Genomic DNA, 24,768 nt, shown 5'->3' with positions numbered 1-24,768 from the left:
GATCTTTGTCTACCTTAGGCGAATAACTACATAAATCAGCATTAGTTTTTTGTTAAAATAGACCTTTTAATATTTGTTCTAATTCGCACCTAACTTAAACGTTCCCTAAAAAAATCTTGTCACGTAAAGGATAAAAATGGTATATTTTCCCCCATACCTTTGAGGAGCTGCAGATAAAAACTTTAATTGTTTATGAACTACTCTCCTACATAAAATATTTAAATTTAAACATTATTTTGCACCAAGTTAACTCATGATAAAAGTCAACTCTCTTTGATGTTGTAGTTTATAATGCAAGTAATATTCCGAAAATCAGTTAGCGACGACATTTCAAGAAATATGACAAGATTCACTCAAATATGACACCATTTAACCAGAGAAGCAACTTTTCAAAAGATACGTCTGTTCTATCATCTTTTATGTGAAGATGCAGTCTTTTTCGATTGAAAACTATTGGTTTGTCAAGGTGGGGGAACGACATTTCAGAGAATGGCGTAACAAAGTCACCCAAACATGACATCATGAGCCACGGAAGAAGCTTTTTAATAGATACGTCTGTTCTATCATTTCGTATGTGAATACACCGTTGTAGCCGACTGAAAAATATTGATTTATCAAGTTGGAGGGGGGACCAATAAATCGTGTATACGATCTTAGACAATGAAAAATCAATTGGCTATTAGAGTTTCTATTCTCTGTAATTTTGGACTCTTTGGAAAACAATTGATGGTTGGTGGTACAAAATGGCAGAGAACCCCACTTTACTGAGGAATGATCTCTTTCGTTACTTAAAAAGGGTACTAGTTATGGCAACTTCCTTTCAAATTAAACCAAAGCTCCCCAACCACTGGTTCAGTAAGAACACCCCAGTGAAAACTAACTGAGTACCAATGGATCCACTAAGTTTTATGATTTACTCAATCTAGTGATTCACTAGAATCACTAAGTGATTGAACTAAGTTAATAATGACACTTTGTCACTAGTCTCTTGCGGCATTTTGATAGTCAAAATCACAGCTATGTTGTCGTCTCTTTATCATTTTTTCAATCAAGTGTGTTTTATTGTTGTTAATTCTTTTCGTTCTCGAATATCGCAATTGAATATGTCGAAAAAAACGATGTTTTACTGCAGGTACAGACGACGGAAATTATTTTGGGAGGTGATTCATCATACAAGCGAAAAAAAAAACGAATTATATTAGAATTGCCAAGTATTCGTAGAAAAAATATAAAGTCATAAGAAATATTACCTTAAATCATGCATTTTCCTCTGCTTATATGAATGAACAACAAATAAATATTGAAGCGAGAACATGTCCTGAAGAACCTGTCTTGACACATCGACTAAGTCGTGCAGAAATGGTTTTATACCCTGAAACCTGTTGGAAACTTCATAAAGGTTATCCCATGCCAAAATAACGTCCTCGACATTGTAAAAAATCTAAAAAATGAAAGTTAATGCCTGCCTTATAAAAACAATCATAAAAAATCGCACTTAAGGGCTAGGCACACGTAGCTGATTTCGGGAACCGATTTCAGCAAGGGTGTATTCCACGTCGAGTGATTATAATTAATGTTGCTAAGAGGCGGGGCTTAGTGACGCTTTTCGGTCAATAATAATTATTAATTACTATTAATTTAAAATAATAATTAAATACGATTAATTACATGCCTACGTCTCTAAAGCCCTAGTACATTCCTTGTCTAGAACATAATTAATGATGATTAATCACCGAAAAACGTAATTACGAAAAACGTAATTAATTTTGTTTTTTAGTAGGCTAAAAAAAAATATTTCTTTTTATCTTGAAACTTTCATGAGAAAAATTTCGCAATTTTTAGATGGTTAGAAATTGGCTAACAGGGAGGAAAAATTCTAGAAGGGACCTCACATACCTAGGAGATAATTCCATCTTGGACACGAACCAACATACATAAGCTGAAAGAAGTTTACATTTGGAGTTAAAACAGTTTAATTCTGCTTCTTGTTTATACTAATTCGCATGTGAAAAAAATTCCTTTTTTTCTAGAAAATGATTAGAGAGTTTGAAGACTTCAGGGACATTTTTTATCTCTGTCTCGCAAACAAAAAAGGAAGATCTGAATTTCATTATTTTACCGTTACCAAGAAACAGCTCCGCAAAATAAAGAGAAATAAGAAGCTGAGATTTTAGTGCGTTCAGCTTTTTGATGGTTAGATATCCAGTTAGAGAGGATATTTCCATGTTCTACAAGAGTCCAGAACTACATTAGTCGAAAGAAATCTACATACAGAGTTAGAATATTTTCATTTTGCTAATTCTTTATACCTTTTAGAAGGAGGCAAAAATAATCGTTTAGTCCTTGTAAACTGTAATTCTTTAATATGAATAAAATGATGATTACTGCTACCATTATTGCAGCTAACAACTCAATTCAGCACCAAGCCATCCAGCTGCAAAAGCATTTTCTCTGCCCCAGCCTACTAATTTTCTTGTTTTTTTTTCTAAATCTGGAAATGACCGGAGAGTTTAGAAACTTCAGAGAAAATTTTCTTCTCTGTTTCACAGTCCCGCATAAAAAAAACCTCTGAATTTCTGTCTTTCACTGTCACCAAGGTACATACCGCTGAGAGCGACAAAAAAAAATAAGTGAAAAGTTATATCCGCAAAACAGTGAAATATGAAAATCTGATATATTAGTGCACTTATTTTTTTGCTGGTTAGATCACAGAGAAACATAATCTACAAGAGGTACTACAGGGACATAGGAAACAGAGTTTACTTATAAAAATTTATTGGGTTTTTACTGGCTTAAAAGTTAACTCAGGAACAAGGGTGAACCAATCAGATTTTTAAATAGGCGTGGTTATTATTAGACTTTAGCGGAAAAGAGCGAGTGAACCAGCCAGGTTTAAAAAAGGCGTGATTATTATCAAATTTTAGCACAGGAGCAAAAGTGAATCAATCAGATTTTAAAAAGGCGTGGTTATTATTAAACTTTAGCCCATGAGCACGAGTAACCAATCAGGTTTTAAAAAGGCGGGGCTTCACTTTCTCCCACACACTTCAAGAATAATGCGATAGGTTTGCTAAAATACATCAAAGGTGAAAACTAGTGAAATTGAAGCAAACATTTTAACACAAGATTATATGAAAGTAATCTATTTCTCTTTGGTTAGATATTCACTTACAGGGGGAAAAGCGTCCATGCTAGGGCGTCGAATGAGCGTAGCATCTCTTCCAGCCAAACCCGTATATAAGCTTCGCTAAAGAAGAAAAAAGGCAAATAAGCATAAATATAAAAAAAAACTCATACCGAAGGAATATATCCAAGTGATGGTCTTTGAGTAATTGGCAGAAATCTTGCACGATATGTCGGTTCCATGTTAGAATATAGGGACCGCTAGTATGGAAAATACAAATTACTAAACAAGCCTGACAAAAAGAGAAAAAGCTAATATAGATATCGGAATTATCAAAGGCGGATATTATATTGACAGATAATAAAAAAAGGCAGATAAATTATGCAAAATATTGCATTTAATGAAGTGAGTAATTTCGAACATGTGATTTCGTTGTATTTCTAAAAAAGCCACTTTGTTTCAGGCTGTGCAGAGTATGGCTGGAAGAGTTTGTAAAAAAAGACAGAGGAGGCTCCCAAGAGTTTACAAATATCTGAACATGTTTTTCGAAGGCATATTTGAACATCTCCTCAGAAACATAAGTTCCAATCCTATTACTATAATAATATAATTTATATTATTACATACTAATAAATCTATTACTCGTTCAACCAACCGCTCTGAATTTTATGCTTTCAGAAAAATTCAATACTTATACATATATTTTTTTGTTATGTTTTTTTTCAATCGCAGACTTTTGATCATTGGTTAAATTTAATTGTCAAATAAAACAAGTATATTCAAGTGAGAGGGAACTAGGATTTTTTTTTTCTGGGGGTTTTGCACAAGGATTTTCTCGGGAGGCGGTTTTAGACACAAATTAACTCTAAAAACGCATAAAAAGTTTGTTTATCTCCATTTTTGGTACGTTTTTACGAGTTAGACAAACATTTAGGGAGGGGGGGGGGTCAAACCCCCTAACCCCACCTCTCTTATAAAGGCCTTGTATTATTGATATGTTTACGAATAAACTATTTTCCCCGCAAAAGGTCCAAACAACTAAACAGGGCATACATCAATCCTCTCTTGACACCCTCAGAAATAAAAATCTGTAAGTACTGAAAGCGGCAATATAGGGTCACTTCTTATTCTTACGCAATTGCCTATATTTACTTAACTTACACAACAATCAATAATTTTTTCACTCAAAGGGCTCAAATAATCTTTTTCGCAACAGCAACAAAAAATAAGTAAAATTCCAAAAAAAAAGCTTTCTGAGCCTTCAATGCATAATTTAAATTATGTCCTTGAATTACAGCCACGTAAACAAATACAGCTTAATCATATTGTCACCGTCCAACCTGAAAAACAGCGAATTACAGACAAAACAAGTCCCTACCACCCAGTTTTTTGTACTTTCAAATTTATTCCATGATTTCAATTTCCGTGATATGACCTTTCATTCGACAGAACATGTCATTTATAGCATTTAACTCCTTTAGCAATTGTGATTCTAAATTGATTTACATTTTTCTCGGTCATTTTAGCATAGTATCACTTTTTGAGCTGTCGAGAATAAGAAATCCCCATACTTTTTGAGTCAACTAAAAAAAAAATTGCACTTGTCTATAGAATTATTGTAAAAAAGTATGGGACTCTTATAAGAGTTGGACCTTATGCAAAGGAATTAAAACCTTTCTTAGAAATGTCAATGAATTAAAAACCACTAGTTAGAAACAGAGTGTAGCGTCTGGCAACTTAATTAAAAAAGTAGAAAATTTCATAGAAAAACTAGAAATTTGATATAAGCAGTCTGCATTATTATAAAATTAAAGCTGAAATTTCTCTTTAAGGTAGAATTAATCTATAAGTTTTTAGTTTTAAAAGTTATTTCCAGTCAAAATCCAGCCTGTGTAAATGTTGGCAAGTCAATTGGGCTAGTTTATTCTAGGCTGGTGGGTCAGGTGACGAAATTCAACTTTATTTACTATTTTTTACATTTTGAAGTACATGAGAAGACAAGCAAGCAATAGCTTCGGGTATGGTACAAAAAAAATTAATAAACAAATATTAGATGGCATTGGCGCGCTAGTTTCCATTCTTGTACTTCCAGTGTTCATTTGATCAGTGTATTGTAAGTGACACCAAACAATACGAAGAAAATAGAACTCCTGCCAGTTATTACGAAATATACTTGCTGTACGGTTGTTCCTTATATACCATATTTTCTTTTGTTATATATAGTATTTGATCCACATCTCATAATTAAAACGAAACGAAATTTTTTTAAAAACTTGTAAAACTCTTAATAATAATACAAAGAAAGTTGAGAAAACCCTATTTAAAAAAAAATAATAAACTGCTAAATATTTTGGCTTCTGATTCGGAAGCCTTTATCAACAGGAGAAAAAGGGGAAGGGGGGGCTTGCTTACGGAAATTAGCACATACATAAAAAGATGAAAACGCATAAAAACACTATAAAAAAGAGGAAAAACGAAAGAAACCAACAATTCATAAATTATAGATATTGTTTTTAACAAAGTCTAAATTTTTATTTTTATTACACTTGATTTTAATTTTTTATTTTTTGTTTAATTTTACTTTATTGAATTTTTATTTTATATTCTTATTATTATATTTTATATTATTTTATGTTTATTTAATTTTTGTTTTATTTAATTTTTAATTTATTTATATCCTATTTTATTTACTTTTTCATTTTAATTAAAAATGGAAGGGCACTGTGGTATAAACAGTACTCTGACCCTGCTATTGACTCTAAATTATTAACTAATATTAACAGTACTATTGGCCCTAACTAGTACTGTAGAAGTTTGATTTGTAAGAAAACACATAAATTGTAATTTAAACATTATATATTGTAATTTATTTATTTATATATTGTATTTTATTATATATTGTAATTGTAATTTATTTATATATTGTAATTTATTAATGGATTACATAAATGTAAATCCTATATAAGTGACCATACCTTTAGAAATAACCAAGCTCTGTCGGTGAATTCGTTGTATTCTCCGTACCTCTGCGTTGCATAGTTTTTGACCATGTAAAGGAAATTAGAAACATTAACATACACTTGAACATACATTTGAACATACATGAACATATTTTCATGTATTGGAAGAGAGTTCTAGTGCTCTTTTTAAGGGTCAAAAGTGATTGGAAGGGAACTAACACCCCTTCCACGTCCACCATTTCCCCAAACACATCCAATCAAAATTTTGAGACAGCCATTTTGTTCTACGTAGTTGATTTCCAGACAGAAATTATGTTTTTGAAGAGGACACTCCCCCACATTCCTCAGGTATACATGAACATACATTTGAACCGACAAATACGCGTATTTTGCAAAAGAAAAACCAAAATGTTGTAAAATTCTATGGATAAATGTTTTGAGAAGTAAAATTTTAGCATTTGAACTAACAAATACACGTTTTATTGCAGAAAGAATATGACCTGCAGTGGCGCGAAATTTTATCGACAAATAATTCGAGAAGCAAGACTTTGCCATTTGAACTGATGAATACGCATATTTTCGTAGAAGCACAAATTGCTGCCAAGCAAACTTCTGTGCATAAATATTTAGAGATTCATGTCAGCCTTTTTTGAAATCTCTGCGTAAAGAAAAAAATTGAAAAGGAAAGAGTGATTTCGTGAAACATCTATACAAATCCAAATTTATTTTAGTATCCTTAAAAAAATGGCAAAAACTTCCAAGTAAAAATCGTACTTTGTCTAGCTAAAATCCTACTTTTGGCCAGCTAGAAATTTGTCTTTGTGAGTCAGTATCAAAAAATAAAAGCGAAAAAAGAACCACCAAAATATTGAAAAATTATTAGTGACAGGTACGTCCGCAAGATTTTATTCCTGGGGCAACGAAACGGAATTGAAAAAATACGCAATATCAAAGGTAATGGGAGAGCACAGAATCAAAAGAGACGGTAAAATTCTCCCAGGCCTAGATTATATAGATAATGTAATTGACTGGGATAAAAATGTTAGCAAAATGAATAGATTTTTGGAGATTTTGACAGTTCACAGTGCAAGAATAGGTTTGAAAATTAATGTTAAGAAAACTAAGTCGATTAGACCAGGAATAAATGAAGATGAAGAGGTGATGCTGGGTAACGGGAAGCTCTATCAAGTGGATAGCTTGATTTGATTGGGTTGTAATGATGGTGAATGCAATGAAGAAGTAAAAAGTACAAAAGGGCTTATTACATAGGGTTTATTACAAAGTTAAAAAAAAATTTGGAAGCATAGGAAAATGAGTCTACGAATCAAGTTCAGAATATGTCAAGCAATGTAATGACAATGGTCAAGAATGGTTTTGAAACGTGAGCACTTCGAAAGGCAGAGGGAAATTCTTCTGGAAATTTTCCAGAAGAATTCTCTAAGGATGGTTTTAGGTACCCTTTAGACTGATCGCCCAAAGATTCGGACTGATCGATTTCAAACATTAAGTTTTAAGAAAGATTCAGTCAAATAGCACTTTCTAGAGCTATACTGAAAGAAAGGTTGAGACGGCTGGGACATGTTTCACGGATGAAGGATGACAAGATTGCAAGAGATTGTGCTTTTCAGCCAAACATTCTGAGCCAAACGAAAAGCAGTTCGTCCCGGATGTGGTGGGAAGAGGTCAAAAGGGAGGCTTTAAAGCAAAAAGGAACTTGGGAAGGGGTGAGGAGTGAAACTTTGAATAGAATAGAGGAGGAGCGTGCGCAGCTGTATTTGTCTCGGGCGGCGCAGTGCTGCAATGAGTTGGTAACTTTAATAGTTGTAGTACTAGCAGGAGTAATCATCATTTTAGTCATATTAAAGAGTCCTAGTTTACAAGCACTAAACCACTATTTGGCCCATGAAGCATGGGAACAAAATCATGTAATGATAAAATTACTGAGATTTAGGAGCCATGGGTCTGAAACAGCATATATACAAAAGCAAAATAAATGAAGATGTTGTGTTTACATAGTATCTGAAACTTAGTTGTAAAATAAATATTTTTTGTAAAAAAAAATAGCGCAAGAAAGAAAAAACTACACCTTCAATTCCAATTTTTAGACATCTCTTTATTCAGAAGATACTCGAAATAATGGTCTAGCTTGTTTCAATAGTGATTTTCAAGGCAACCTTAACAATCTTGTTTCAAGGTTTTGTTTTTATAACATTAATCGATGAGGTTAATGAAAAATGACAAAAAAGTCCATTGTTGGAGTCTATGGATTCACAAGCTTAAACAATATATTAGAAACAAAAGTTAATTAATTTTGTCAATAATTTATATCAAATTTCTTTTTTTTTTCAAAAAAACTATTTTTTTTGTTTTCTCATACCAATGTTCAACACCAGAAATGAAACAATCGCATGAACATTTCGCGAATTTATTTCGCGAAATGTGAATCCTCAGTGTGAAGATGAAAGAATTTAAGACAAAACTTCTTTAAAAAAAGATGGAAATTTAAAATTAAAGAACAATAAAAAGAAAACAATCAAACATAATAGTTAAGTTCATTTTCAATTCGTTTTATTATTTTATTGTCAGTTGTTTCTGTTTTGTTGTTCAGGTCAGATAAGCAGCTCTTTAACTGTATATTCTGTTTCCATGGTTTGTGTCACGGAGTAGCACTTGCTTTGACATAAAATTTTCCACCTTTTTATGTAGTTTTGTTCTTAATTTTTATTTCTCCCCGCTGAGCGTGCCTTGCTTGATACAGTGCAATATTCATATGGTTGTCACTTTTCCTTATTTTCCTGTTGGTCATAAAGCGAGTAAAATTTCTATCTCTGTTTGTTATGGTGGGCGAGTTTGGCTTTAGATCTTAGACCGTACAGAGGCCGTAAAACCGTAGGGAGGAATTTTATTTCTTTAAGGCGACAGAACCCACTAGACAGCAAAAAGAAGCAAATGATTATATGTTCCATCCAAGGCTGTATCCATAATTTTTGTTCGCGAAGAGGAGAGTTTTTTGTTGGGGGGGAGGAGGGGGGGGGGTGTTTGAAAAATCTTTGAAACGCATCAAAATTGGTTTAAATGCATTTTTACTATTTTCTTGCGGGTCGGACAAAATTTTTTGGGGGATTCAAACCTGGTAACCCCCCCCCCCCCTTGGATACGGCTGGGTTTCATCTAAACCACATCATCTTTACAACAAGATGCACGTGTTTTTTTCCCCATTTTCACCTTGGTATAATATTTATTTCAACTGCAAATTTATTTGCATTAAAGCATCAAGTAATGTACATAAAAAAAATGTAATAGCAGTTCATTACAAAAAAACATAAAAAAAAAACCTGAGAAAGTTAGTTAGAATGAATTATACGACACGATATCATATGATGTTTATTAGCACTAAACGCCTTTGAGGGTCATGGTAATATACACAACACAAAAATACACAACAACTTATAAACAAAACAGATTCTTAAATGCAAACCTATGAACAAAGAAAACTAAAAAAAAGGTTATGTGCCATAACTGCACCATCCAACTTCCCAATTTCTTCATCCCCATAAAACATCCATTACTGAATATAAAATCGTCCCATTCCTTCCTTTTGCACCACTGCGGTGAATTTTTCCCGCTCAGTCTACTTAATTCCTTACAAAAACCCTAAAATTAATTAAACACTTCTCCCGATCTCCACACATTGGACAGAAATAAAGAGACATGCTGGATTAGAGGGTCAAAAGAACAGAAAGCACACATACTGTAAGCAGACAATCATTGTAAGCTTTTTTTCTATATTGTGTTTCTGTGTAAGCTTCAACTTTTCCTTCAGTTTATAAACCCCTTCAAATTTTACAAAACAAAGCTATAAGGATACTTTTTCAGATTCATAATAAGTCTTCTGTTACTCATCTTTTTGAATCAACTGGAATTATGTATTTACATCAACTTCATTTCATTGCAATATTCCAGATATGTCACAATTACGTTTTTGGCCAGTTAGCATCAGATTTCCATGGAATATTTCTTCTTAACTCACAGCTTCATATCCGACATCACTCAGGTTTAATTTCTTGCAGGAGTTTAGGCGAACGAGTAGAGCAGGATTTGAGTTTGAGAAATATTGGTCCAAAGGTGTGGAATTCTATTCCCCTGGATATTAGAGAGTGCGCTGAATACCTGCAGTTTCACAGAATAGTGGGGAAGTTTATCTTTGAAGGTTAACTTTGGTTTTATTTACCTTGTTTGCGTTTGGGCAGTTGTCCAAGAGGATTGTTGTTTTTTTCATTTAATCTACTAACGGTGTTTAATAATTTGTGTAATTTTTAAGGCGTTCAATTATGCCACCAGGCATTTGCGCAGGTGTATTTTGTAGCATTATGTATACTTCATAAATAAAATATCTGTATCTGCAGTGGCGTAATTTCGCCACAGTGGCGTAAAGTCCTGGGGAGGGGTGCAGAGTTTTAGCCAATTTCCCAAAATCAAGTGATTTATGCGTATAAGTATATTTTACAATTAGCAAAAAAATTCCTCATAGAAAAAGATAATTGTACTCACCATTGATTTACATCTGTTACTGAATCTCTAACTCCCATATCTAGAGTAAAGTCGTAAACGACATAATTTTGATTAATACCCTCCATTGTTAAACCAGTTCCAACTAGTGTACTATTCTTATATGATCTTGCTTCAATAATTCCCTGTAGTTAAAGAACAATTATAAGTACAGATGAAATACTGGAAGTAAAATATGTATATAGAAAATAAAAGAAACGAAATAATTTAAAAAAGAAAAAATAGCCAAAACAATGATTTTAGAGTTCAATTTGTTTTTACTACAAATCCAGCTGGGCCAACAAATAATTGATAACATTCTCAGAGAACAATTTAGAGGCATTGTAGCTAAAGGTGCCTTCCACGAATCAATTTTCATTTAAGTACATTTCGTTGGTATTGCATCTCAAAGTCGTATATCACATTTTCCTCAAATTCAAAAGTCATATCACATTTTCAACTGAAATAATTGCCGAAAAACATTTGCTCAGCTGGTTTCAAAGGAAAGGTCAGCAGGGCAATTTAGGTTATCAAACTTCGATCATCCTAATGAATACTATGCTGCTGATGCTCGTTTCAAGAACAGCCTAGAAAACAGTTTTTGGTAATTTCGTTAGAAGTGTCGAAATGTCAAACACGATCTTTAAGCGTAATGAGGGTGCAGTTTTTCTGTCAAAATTAAATTATTTTTCAAATATTATGTTTTGTTAATTACAAAGGCAGTATATATAGCAATTTTATTTAAAATGAGCCCTTAAAAGCTTTCAATATTTAGTGCCCCACTAGCGGTAACGAAAAAAAGGAAAAAAAAAGAGGACACATCAGTGTTTCCAGGTGGCTGTAAGTCTCCTGTATAGAGTTATCGGCAATGGCAATTCTAATAGCGTGCTTTTTGTTTCGATCCGATGTTATTTTTAAGGGTTTTCAGGCTATTTCTTGAAATTCTCATAAAATAGTTTTCAAAATAACGTTTTACTATTAAGACCAACCGAGATAAAAGTTACCATTTCTGAATCAGCAACGAATAACAACTTTTTTCTCACTAGCCACTTTTTCTAGCATGATTTTTTATTTTTAGTTTAATCTTTAGCCATGATTCATTCTTTAGTATGTTACAGCTATTCCTGCAACCATGACAGCAACGATGTATTATTATCTTCAGTCTAAAAATACAGAATACAACAAACTTAGCCCTTTCTAACACATAAAGGAGGGCAAACATCGAAGTCCCTTCTGCACTTATAGTTGTAGCATTGACAGGCCAGAACTGTCAGCCAATATTACTAAAGCAATATTCCAACAAGAGTCGAATTTCGTGTCCACAACCAGTTTCAACGTTAATAACGATGAAGACCACACATAAAATTGATTAGAAAGTGACCGAAAAAACTGATTTTTAAGAGCTCCCAATCCCTCAAAAACGGGGACAGCTATTTTTTGGTCACATAACTAAATTGTTTTTTGTTTTAATTATTTTATACCTTTTCAATTTTACGAGTTTTTATTGCTTTGACGTTTTGCTGATTCGGCATTGACCTTTTAATTTTTGAGTTTTAATTGTTTTTGACATTTTCACTTATCTTACAATGACCCTTTTATAATTTTTTCGTTGTCGCTGGTTTTGGGTTTTTCTTTGTATTATTGACACAAAAGTGCGAATTCGGCCCATTTGGGCTTGTGATAGCAGTTTTTCAGAAATAAATCATGTCTTATCTCAGCTTAAAATAAAAAAATAAGCCATTAGAACCGCCATGGTCAAGTACCCTAAACCGGATCGAACCCTAGAAAATACCGAAGATTTTTAAAAACTTAGATAATATTTTTGTTAGTAGTTAAAGCTTAAGAGGCGCAATTAGTACAATTCTCTGCCTCGATCCCAAACACAAAAACAATAAAAAATTTTTACCGAAATCAAAGGGGAAAATAGCTTTTTAAAGGTAGTTGAAGGCACTTTTGGAACCGTCGGGAAACGTTCCTATTTTAGACCTTTAAATTTCTGTATTTATTATCCTGAGAACATATTTTTAGCCAAGAATCGTTGGACATCTTTGATATTTTTACATTTTTTTATATTTTCAGATCTTTTATATTTTAAACAGTTATATTTTAGTTTAACTTCAGTTTAAATCTTATTTCAGTTCAAAAAAGTATTTAAAACGTGCAAAATTCGGTAGTTTTCAAAGAATTTGACAAAAAGTGTTTTTCGCTTTTGTCTCCCTCTCCCAAACAAAGAAATCTTCTAAATAAGTTACATATTTATACTGTTACGAAATCGGGTTCTAATTCAAATTCAAATGTGGGTGACAAAAGAAAAAACTGAAATAAAAAAGAATAGAACAGTTACTACCCCTTGAGAATCTAAAAAAACAGGGGCCAAGGAACTTCCAAACATCCTAAACACTTTTAATTTTGTCTCATTTTAGTTAGAAACTGGCGTCATACTTCGGTTTGAAATTACTACAGCTAACAACACACCGCAGCACCAAGCCGCCTGAGGCCAACACAGCTACGCACGCTCCTCCTCCATCCCACTCTATTCAAAGCCTCCCTTTTTACACCCTCCCACGAAGTTCCCATTTCCTTTGAATCTTTCTTTGTGACCTCATCCCACCCCAGACGAGGACAACCTGCTTTTCGTTTAGCCCTAGGCGGTTGGCCGAAAAGGACAATTTTCGGCAATCTGTCATCCTTCATCCGCACAACGTGCCCAAAGCAGCTCAACATTTCTTTCATTATAGCCCTAGAAAGCGAGATTGAACCACATTTTTCGTACAGCCTACTGTTTGAAAGACGTTCAGTCAGCCAGGTACCCAGAACAATCCGTAAGCAATTTCTCTGGAAAATATCTAGCAAATTTTCATCTGCTTTTCGGAGCGCCCATGCTTCAGAGCCATAATTGACCACTGTCATCACTGTAGCCTCTAATATTCTTATCTGGGTTGCAGACTTATCTTCGTATTCTTCCAAACTTTTTTTTAACTGTTAAAAAACACCCTGATCTTTGGCTATTCTACTTTTAACATCTTCACTGCTCCCATCGTCTTTACTAATAATACTACCAAGGTAAGTGAAGCTGCCCACCTGATCAATCTTTTCGTTGCCCAAGGTCACCTTTTCATCTTCACTTAAAGTACTTAAAAAGGTGCAATAACTACCAGCCTTTCATCAGTTTGACATAAATAATTTTTCATGCTTCCCCCCCCCTCTTTTTAATGTTATAAATTGTGATAAATTTAAATAAAGTTCAAATTTAAATTGAGTAACAAAAGTACAAAACTTAAATAAAAAACAAAATAAATATTACCATCCCTATGGAATCCAAGTAGCCGTACATTCCGGATGTTCCACCAAAATTGTGCAAAGTATTCCAAATGAATGGTTGGCCATAATAAGAATTAAACTTTTTGTAAAAAGGTGAACCATCTGAATTCAAATCCAGTACTATCATCTTTCCTGAAGGAACTGAAGTTAATAATGCTTTGGCTCTTTCTTCAGTCCAAAATCCTCTGTCAGTAAACAGCCAGCCCTGCATTACCCTAGAAAGTCGTATCTGTTTTTCATTGAAAATATATGCTCATATATATATATATATATATATATATATATATATATATATATATATATATATATATATATATATATATATATATATATATATATATATATATATATATATATATATATATATATATATATATATATATATATATATATATATATATATATATATATATATATATATATATATATATATATATGTATATATATATATACCTTATCTTGAAAATTGGTCTAAGATCGAAAAATCCTGCAAAAGACAATAAACCAAGGAAGAAGTGGACGCTAGGATAAGATCCACTGTGGAAATTCATACCAGCTGTAACTTCACGTGACTTGATGTAGTATTTACTGGCCGTATAAAGCCACAAATGAGCTTTACCACATCGTTTCAACTGAGCTCCTTCCCCAAGTCCCTCTCTTGAACATTAAAGATGTTCAGGTATTATTGAACATTAAATTGTAACTTGAACATTAAACATGTTCAAGTATTATTGAACATTAAATTTTAGCCTGAGCATTAAACATGTTCAAGTATTATTGAACATTAAATTGTAGCTTGAACACTAAACATGTTCAAGCACTATAGAACATTAAAAATGTTCAAGCATTATTGAACATTTAACATTTTCAAGCATTATTGAACATTAAATTGTAGCTTGAAGATTAAACATGTTCAAGCATTATTGAACATTGAACATGTTCAAGCATTAATGAACATTAAACATGTTAAAGCATTATTGACCATTAAACAGGTTCAAGCATCATTGAAAATTAAATTGTAGCTTGAACATTAAAAATGTTCAAGCCTTATTGAACATTAAACATGTTCAAGCATTATTTAAATTGTAGCTTGAACATTACACATGTTCAGGCATTATTGAACAGTAAACATGTTCAAGCATTATTGAACATTAAATTGTAGCTTGAACATTAAACATGTTCAAGCATTATTGAACATTAAACATGTTCAGTTATTGTTGAACATTAAACTGTAGCTTGAACATTAAATATGTTCAACCATTATTGGACATTAAACATGTTCAAGCATTACTGAACATTAAACATCTTCAAGCATTATTGAACATTCAATTGTAGCTTGAATATTAAACATGTTCAAGCAGCATTGAACATTAAACATGTTCAAGCATTATTGAACATTAAATTGTAGCTTGAAGATTAAACATGTTCAAGCATTATTGAACGTTAAATTATAGCTTGAACATTAAACATGTTCAAGTATTATTGAACATTAAATTATAGCTTGAACATTAGACCCTAATATAGCGCGTTAACAATGAGGTTTCTGGAACAGTTTACAACTCCATTAGCACTGAATGAATTAAAAAAAAGTCAAACACAAAATATTTTGTTTTACGAAAATAACCTATGTTCTTTTGAAAAAATAAATATGGAGCAATAAATAAAATAGACTTCCGGTGCCAAGTCTCAATGGAATGTTGAAGCAACTAAATGTATCACAATTCTGGGGCAACATATGCAACTCTATCTCACGGGTAATAAATGTCTATGCTTAAAAATTATTAAAAGTTTAAAATTATTGAACAGTAAACATGTTCAAGCATTATTGAACATTAAAATGTAGCTTGAACATTAAACATGTTCAAGCATTATTGAAAATTAAATTATAGCTTGAAGATTAAACATGTTCAGTCATTATTGAACATTGAATTGTAGCTTGAAGATTAAACATGTTCAAGCATTATTGAACATTAAACATGTTCAAGCATTATTGAACATTAAACATGTTCAAGCATTATTGAAAATTAAATTGTAGCTTGAAGATTAAACATGTTCAGTCATTATTGAACATTAAATTGTAGCTTGAAGATTAAACATGTTCAAGCATTATTGAACATTAAACATGTTCAAGCATTATTGAAAAAATAAATATGGAGCAATAAATAAAATAGACTTCCGGTGCCAAAGCTCCATTGAATGTTGAAGCAACTAAATGCATCACAATTCTGTGTAGTACACAAAGAGTGTGTACTATTTACTCCGGTTAACGAGCATCCATGAAACGGTTCATTGTGTATACTTATATTTCTTAATGTAGGTGTCTTTTTCGAATATAGAATAGACTATACAGAGCATGTATATATAGACGAATATAGAGCATCTATATATAGACGAATATAGAAGAGTGCATGTCTTCTTGTTGACTCCTCACGCTTTTAGAAGTCTAAAATATAAAAGACACCAAAATCACTAATTTTAAAAATAATAAAGAAAATGAAAACTAATCTTTCAAAATCAGGACTTCCGGTATTATTTCCCAAAACTTATTAGAGATATGGAAATTTCTATTAAGAAATCGAATAGATAATATCAAGTTCTATCAGTACCCAAAGTTATTTCATTTCCAAAAAGTCAATCTTCGAAGCAAGGGTATTTTAATTAGACAAAATGTAGGGAAATCGCAGAATCGAAACTTCAAAATATAGAAAGTCAGAGAAGGAATATTATTTCTGGAAATCAATGTAAGATCGAGTCCTTGGCGATCAAATATCTGCCTATCCGCGTTGAAAACATTTTTCTTATCTTGTGTAGAAAAAAAGTTACCCCTTGGATATTAAGGAAATCGATGCACAATGACAACTTTAGAAATTATTTCTTTGTGTACAGTCCTTTCTCGGATATAAAGAAATTCATATATTCTTGCTTACTTTTCATGGCATTAAACATCTAAGATATAATAGACGTTACAATCGAATATTTTAGAAAAAATCAGGACTACTTGATTTCGAAATCAGGGTTTACGGTATTATTTCCCAAAAATTTGTATTCCCGAGAAATACAGAAAATTTCCTTAGGGTTTCGAAGAGATGATATGAAATTCTATCCCTATTCAAAGTTATTTGATTTCTAAGAAGTTTAGCTTCGGAACTAAGACATTTACTTAGACAAAATGAAGGAAATTCACACAATAAAAAACTTCAAAATTGAAAGAGTCACAGGGGGAATTTTATTTTTGAAATATCAATGTCAGCACCATTTTTTAGAAGATCTGTCTATCCACGTGAGAAAACAAATCTTGACTAGAAAATAACTTACCTCAATTACGTCCAAAACACTTGGTGAGTCATGATGAGTTTGGAAATTATATAATTATTTAGTTATTTATAAAATTCCATAGTTGCTGAATTCACAACCTAGGACTGAACTTCCGATCCCGATTGTCAGTTGAACAGTACTTTCGGCAATTTTATAATCCAGATTGTGATTTTACAATCAGGTTTGTCAGTGACTAAGCCCTAAGGGGAAATGTTAATTCAGAAATGCCTCAAGTACAGATATGTTAAAACTATCCCAGAATAAACATCAATAGGGAGAATCAAATATGTCGCTGGAAGCGATTATTAGCTTCTACATTCGCAGATAACATGACTATATCACAACGAGAAATAATAAGGTAAAACTCCATAAGCAGCCGAACACATTTATGCTAAGACATAGTAAATGCCAAATTACTTTTGAATCGGGTAGTTTCATCCCAGCAAATACGGCTATTGTTATACATATATATAAATATATATATATATATATATATATATATATATATATATATATATATATATATATATATATATATATATATATATATATATATATATATATATATATATATATGCATACATATTAATGTACATACCCACCTACCACTTATACTTATGTAATCACATTGTTATATACGGTGATAATATAATTATCACATATGTATATGTGTGATAATTATATAATTAATTATATTGTGATGTGTGATATGTGTGCTCTTGTCTTATAATTAAAATATTTCTGCAATAAGAGAGTCATTGTTACGTTGCAGCCCCAATTGTGCAAGCTTAGTTTACTGAGCAAACTGCTTTTGAATCTGCTAATTTCGGCCCAGTAAATACGGCTAAGTATATAATCGTGATCTCTTGTCTTACAATTAAAATATTTGTGCAATAAAAGAATCGCTGTTATCTTGCAACACCATCTGTGCAGGCTTAATTCAAGTATTATCCCATTAAGGATAAATTTATAGGGGATGAATCTATGCTTTGCTGATCAGATATATGTTAAGAGTTAGTACTTACCAAATTGCTTTTGAATCCGCTAATTTCATCCCAGCAAACACGGACTGTCCAACGCTTCGAATGTATTCAGGTGTGTCGTTGACAGGTCTGATTTCATTAAACATGTCACAATTGTAGAAATGATCCGTACCCCATTCTTTTGTCATCTACAAGAAAAAAAATTATATCTGAGACATCATATTGAATTAAATAAGGAATCTTAAGTTCGACCTGATTGACGAGTAAACTGTCAAAATTGATAGGTGTCTCAACTTGTTTTTTCCATATTTCAAAAATTATTTCCATACTTAATTTTATCAGTCTATCACCAATAGTTAAGGAGAGCTTAAACACCATTTTATTATGATTTAAAATATTGTAATTACGGATGTTTTCCATATGAATGCGATGTTGTTTTATATATATATATATATATATATATATATATATATATATATATATATAAAGAAAAATTATAGACACACCAGTAGAAGTAAAACTCTTCCAACAGCAAACACCTGAAATTTTGCTCAATAGAACAAAGAGCAATTCCAGTGTTAAAAACAATTTACCTAAGAAATGTGGAAATAATTTTGACATAGATATGTACTTCCGCCATTATTTGTGCTGCTCAAAAGCCAAAAAACTTCATCCTTTAAACTGCCAATATTTTGGCGTATATTGACAGTGAAACTCCCAAAAATCATTGGGCATCAAACGGAAAAATTATTTTTTTAGAAGCTAATTTTACTAACCACACACTAAAAAGCCATACACACAAGCAAACAACATAGAATAAAACAAACATTTATTTTTGATTTATATCAAAAATAAAATAAAATAAAAAGACGACAAAATAAAAAGCCATACACACAAGCAAACAACATAAAATAAAACAAACATTGTTATCATAGAAAATGTGCTATGTTTATAATCACAACTAGCATAAATACTCTTATACTGAATACTCCAATTCCCCTTAGAGAGCTTTGGTAAAAACCAAACTTCCCAGTTCCTGTTAGGAACATTAACTCTTTTGTCTATGCAATGGCACTTGTTGTTTGTTGTTTGTTTGTAGCACTCCTGGGCAAGCTGCCCATTGTGCACGTCTCCATGATTTCATCAGACCCATTAGGGATGAAGGTATTCCACGTCAAAATTTCGGCTGTCCAGCGGTTGTTCTGTCATGACCGAGGGTCAAATAATTTAAAAAAAAGCCATCTGGCTTTTGTCACTGTGGTTAGGGAGGGGTTTTGAAGAATCTCAAGGCAAAAAAAAAAAACAATAAGTCAATAAAAGGCTGTATTAAAATAAGTCCAATTGTGTAAAAAATTACCCTCCAAAATTAAAAATAAAACAAAAAAGGCTGATATGGCAATTTAAACTGATGAGCTTGGCTTGCAATAGATACACATACTCATACATATATCTTACATATCACTAATTTACATTTACAATAATAAAATAATGTGCAATAATATTAATATATACAGTTATTAAAACAGATTACAGAACTAAGCGTAGTATAGCATCTTCAATAAAACTGCTGAGCGATTCCTCGTATTTTTTCCTATCCACTGGTGGTGACTGAGCATGGCCCAGGATACTTCTGAGTGTGACTGAACCAAAATACTTTTGACATGCTTTTTTTAGTGGCACTCTCTGTCCAATGGCACTTAAACCTTGGAATTTAAACAGTCACTTCAAAGAAAATGATTATTACTACTGGAATTTCTTTTAGGGAATTTCCTTAGAAGAGCTGAGAGAGGTTTTCTGATACCTAAGAATCATGACAGATAAATTAAGGATATAAATATTCCCTTCATTCCTCCAATGAATTTACCAGAGAGGATTGCATTTGCATAGGCGCATATCGTGACTAAACGCTGGGGGTTAAACCTTTAGTATCCATTGTTTTTTTTAGTTCACAAAAGGTGCGCATTGTTGGCATGTATTTGGCCCCCGGGTTCAATATTTGCTTTAACCCCTTGTCAAGTTATCCACAATTGTAATGTGCCATTTAAAAATCATAAGCACTGTTCAACTAGGGCTTATGGTCGTCATCATTTGCGCCCTTCTGACAGCACTGAGACTGGCCATCTTCCTCATTTACACCTATTTGAAAACATATAACAGATATCCTTCTCCTCTCTGAAAAATTCATGTAGAGATCCAGGACTCTAGGTCCACCTAGGTAATTCCCCTAGGTAATTCCTGGGTATATATTTGAAATAATTCCCCTATTCATATATTTGAAATTGAAACCTAAAAGAAACTTAATGATCATTTCAGGTACCCTTAGTGTTTCATAAAAACTTATCTAAGGTGGAAGCACAATATAAAGTTTTTTTTTTACAGATTCTTGGCTTATTATTGTTTTTTCAAAATATATAAATATATCTTACCTTTGGTAAGACGATCTTAATGCCTTGTTCACAATGTTAGTTTGCTATTGTGTTGTGTTTTTAGAAACGTTTGTTTTTTTTACAAAATCCTGGGTACGGCCTTGGAAACCAGCTCTCATTTTCTTCCAAATTTTTGAAATCAAACTACCAACTCGGGAAGATATCCTAATTACAAAAATTTTTTATTGTCTCCCTTCTCCACTTTGTTGTTTTGTTGTTTGTTCTCATTTTGTTGTTTCTTGTTGTTTTTTTTTACAAACGCTTGGCTTACTGCAGTTTTTTTAAAACAGACTAATATGCCTAAACTTTGGTAGGACATTTGTCTTTCCATACTTCGGTAAAAAATATTTTGGTCTTGTGTGCAATGTCTTGCACACAATGTTATGTTTTCCTCTACAAATCCTTAGCTTGCTGCAGTTTTCTTTGAGTAGACAAATTTACTTACTTTTTGGCCTAAGGTTTGATTGGGTAGCAAGTCAATTTATTTATTATTTACTATTAAAGATAGTCCACTTGGCGAACAATTTATTTAAAGAAAAACAACAACAAAGATTCAAACGTGAGGTATGATACTGAGTCAAAATTCCCCTTGCATGAGTCACTCTGCTTCAATAGAAAAATATGTTTGTCAATATTTTGGTAAGCATAGGCCTATTCAACTTGACTTTATACATCATGTAGCATATTTTGTCCTGCTTAATAGTATACTTTACAACCCCAAATCTATCTTAGCCCTTAACTTGCAAAGATGTCATTAATTTTCACTAAGTTTATAAACGATAAACATATAAAATATAAGAGCAAAAACTCAAAGATATGAGTCTTTAAAGACTCAAAATGGGCTTTGGCACTCAAGTCTGAAATCAAAATTTTCCTCTTCGTTATGAGATAGATGGCGTTTTCACACTTACAGTTAAAACAGGGCTTCGACTTCTTATTTTTTTCCATGAGATCCTATATTTCTGCCGATATCTCATAAAAAAAAGTTTGTCTCATTTTTTTGTGTTTTTAGAAGAATTAACGTTATTTTCATATTTTTGTGTATTAATTTAAACAAACTATAATAATTGCTGATTTCCACATTTGTCATAACACTGTTATTTTAAATTATTTTTTCTGGACTCATGTCGACCTGATGTCCTAGGCCTGATTTTTTCAAATTTTAATTTCGCCTACCAAATTGCTATAAGAGCACCAGCCAACAAAGTTGTTACAGTGGAAGAAGAAATTAGTTTTAGTTTTGAACAATACAAAAACTACTTTTTTCTAGAACAAAAAGTAAGTTAGACATCTTATTAAAAAATTTTAAATATTATAATTTTTAAAAGGAGGAGGGGGATCCCCAAACTTGCCCCCTTCATCAAGCGGCTCCCCATTACTTACCTCAGATATGAATGTCTCTCCAATTTGAGCAAAAAGTGGGTCTTCTGGGTGAAGCAAGGAAGGACAGCAATATTTGTCATCAAAATTATTCCACCTTTCAGCTTTAGCCACCTCGTGGTCAGGAAATATTCTGTAAAAAAGAAATGTATTTCCAAACTTTAAAACAAATATTCAATACAAAGAAATGAACAAAGACATACTCAATTTAAACTTAAAATTGATTAAACTTAAACAACACCCTGGTAAAAAAAAATTTGTATTTGTGCTAATGTATTTTCAACTCTGTACTTGAGAACTTCAAACAAGGCATCAACGAAAATTAAAACGCTCCTAAAACTTTGCTTAAAAAGTTATTAATAGGATCTTTTCGGGTCTTTTCGAACATGTGGATGTTGGCCTTAATCAAGAAGGCTTCAAAAAAAGGACAGGACTGTGAGCATGCCCATGCAACATGTGATGCAACTAATGTGATGCAATTAATAAGTCAAGGTCTTCTGGCTCCCCGCTTTACACAATTTTAATTGATATCAAAGGAGTCTTTGACAATATTTCACATGCTTCCATTCTTTCAGCTCTAATTAGTGGTGGGATTCCCCTTTTTGCAATTAGAGTTCTTAAATCCTGATATCGAGGCTTATAATAAAAATTGCTGCAACTGATTTTTTTTCTAATGCAATTTCTGATGGTCTTGGAGTTAGACAAGGTGGAGTTTTATCCCCTTATATTTCTAATATATGTTTGGCGGAGTGTCTTCGTTCACTATCTACAACCTTTATCTCACGGGGGCAGGATGTGTATTTGCTACGTATGCTGATGATAGTGATGATATTATTTTATTGAGTCGTTCTAAAGCTAATTTAACCGAAAATTTTAATACCCTTTCCAGCAAGCTTAAAGATAGAGGCCTTTCTATCAGTGTTAAAAAATGTCAATATTTTCCCATCAATGACATCAACCGAGCTGAATTAATTTGCAACTGGAGTACTTCATTTCCAGTTTCTGATACTGTTCTTTATCTGAGATTACGTTATTGTGCTTCAGCTCAAAATTCAAAGTCAATACTAATTTTAAATATTTAAGAAAAAATTAGAAAGGTAAAAGCTCAATAATATGGCTTCGTGGTATCCCTGGTATCAATCGTGGTATCTATTGGCGTGATATCTTAGGGTCTTTTTTTAATGCAGTTGCCCTCCCATATGTTCTCTATCCTTCCCTTTTCTTTGATACATTTTAAAATCTGCGATTTGTCTTCAATTCACATTTGCTATTTCAAATATTGTAAAATTTTACTTGGTTTTTCAGTTTGTTTTAGTAACACTGAAATAGTTTTGAGATTTAATATTAATGAGTCGTTGGAATTAGCTAGGATTAAGAAGGATAAGTTTTATCATAAGTCTGAAAATTTTCTCGTTAGACACAAACTTTTCCCTTTTATCCAGAATTCAAATAATGTTTGATATTTTGTTGTTGTGTTTTTGTTACGTATTTTATTCAGTTATGTTATTTGGTAAAATTTTAATTGGTAATCTTAACCTTCTAATTAACCTTAAAATTCAAAACTTAAAATTTTATATGATAAACTTAACCTTGAAATTTAAACCTTAAAACTTTATTTGGTAGACTTGACCTTTATCTTCTGATTATCTGATTATCCCCTGTAAAATTCAATTGACTCCCTTCGAGGTAGTCAAAGGGGCCTTTATTTGCAATTGTCTCTCGCTGCATCAGTTAAAACAACACAAATACAACTCCAAACATCCTCAACAATCCACTGGTGGTGAACGATTTAAACCTTAAAATTATATTTGGTATACTTAACCCTTAAATTAACGTTAAAATTTAAACCTTAAAATTTTATTTGGTAAACTTAACCTTTATTTGGCAAAGGTAAAATGGCTTAAAACAAAGATCTCAACAAACATTACAACGCGTTAATATTAAACAAAAAGATAGAATCCTTGAAAAAAAAATAATAAAGTCGAATACAATAGATATCTGTTATTAGTGAACATTATTTATGACCCCCCTCCCGTTTCTCCACGGTATTGCACCTTAAAATTGGAGGTTGTTTCTTTTTCTTCTTATTTTCTTTCTTCACTTTCACTGTCATTTCAAGTCAGAATTTACAAGGTTGTTACTAAAGAATAATTTGCACCAAATAACATGAGTGCTTAGAAAAAATATAATGTCAAAGAAAAACATTGCACAAAAAGATTTTATCAAAAATTCAAAAAGTATTTTAAGATATTTAGAAGTTTTTTTTACCTACTTATCCTAGTACAAACTATATGTTACTCAATATTTGAGAGAGCTGTCTGCAATAGGTTCACATTCGAGCTAGTTTGAACATGGCTTCTACCAACTTTACTTTAAAATTAGCATCCTGCCGGCCCTAGTTTCAGAAAAACAAGCCCTAGTTTTACTCGTATGCGGGAAAACAAAATGATCAGCATGACGAGTTTCATAATGTGGAGAATAATTCCAAAATGTACTTTCATATTCATCAATCCGGCCCGAGGTCAACACTTTCCATAAAAACCACGGAGGTTGGACCACTTTCTAGCAATAAGCTGAAATCGGTGGACTTAGAAAAAAATATATCAAAACCAAATTGTTGCTCCCACAACACAATTACAGCTTTTACCAACTTTATTTTAAAATTAGCATCCAGCCGACCCAAGTTTCAGAAAAAAAACTTTACTTGTATG

General features: G+C 32.2%; 1 protein-coding gene across 1 annotated transcript in view; it reads right to left on the bottom strand.

Annotated features, from left to right (window-relative positions):
* Naglu (N-acetyl-alpha-glucosaminidase) overlaps positions 1-24,768 on the bottom strand; it is a 66,124-nt gene that overhangs the window by 14,959 nt on the left and 26,397 nt on the right. Inside the window, exons 7-14 of the mRNA XM_089091761.1 lie at positions 22,061-22,190; positions 18,294-18,439; positions 13,937-14,168; positions 10,636-10,778; positions 6,880-6,889; positions 6,100-6,258; positions 3,173-3,247; positions 1,251-1,441 (exon numbers count right to left, since the gene is read on the bottom strand). Of these exons, the coding sequence (XP_088947887.1) occupies positions 1,251-1,441; positions 3,173-3,247; positions 6,100-6,258; positions 6,880-6,889; positions 10,636-10,778; positions 13,937-14,168; positions 18,294-18,439; positions 22,061-22,190 (1,086 nt within the window). The remainder of the gene's footprint in view (positions 1-1,250; positions 1,442-3,172; positions 3,248-6,099; positions 6,259-6,879; positions 6,890-10,635; positions 10,779-13,936; positions 14,169-18,293; positions 18,440-22,060; positions 22,191-24,768) is intronic.

This window comes from Artemia sp. Qi Xiang Cuo, chromosome 7, assembly GCF_049724085.1.
Source record: "Artemia sp. Qi Xiang Cuo chromosome 7, ASM4972408v1, whole genome shotgun sequence".
Taxonomy (NCBI): Eukaryota; Metazoa; Arthropoda; class Branchiopoda; order Anostraca; family Artemiidae; genus Artemia; species Artemia sp. Qi Xiang Cuo.
The sequence above is the reverse complement of the archived record's forward strand: the minus strand, read 5'-3'. Positions and strand labels throughout refer to the sequence as shown.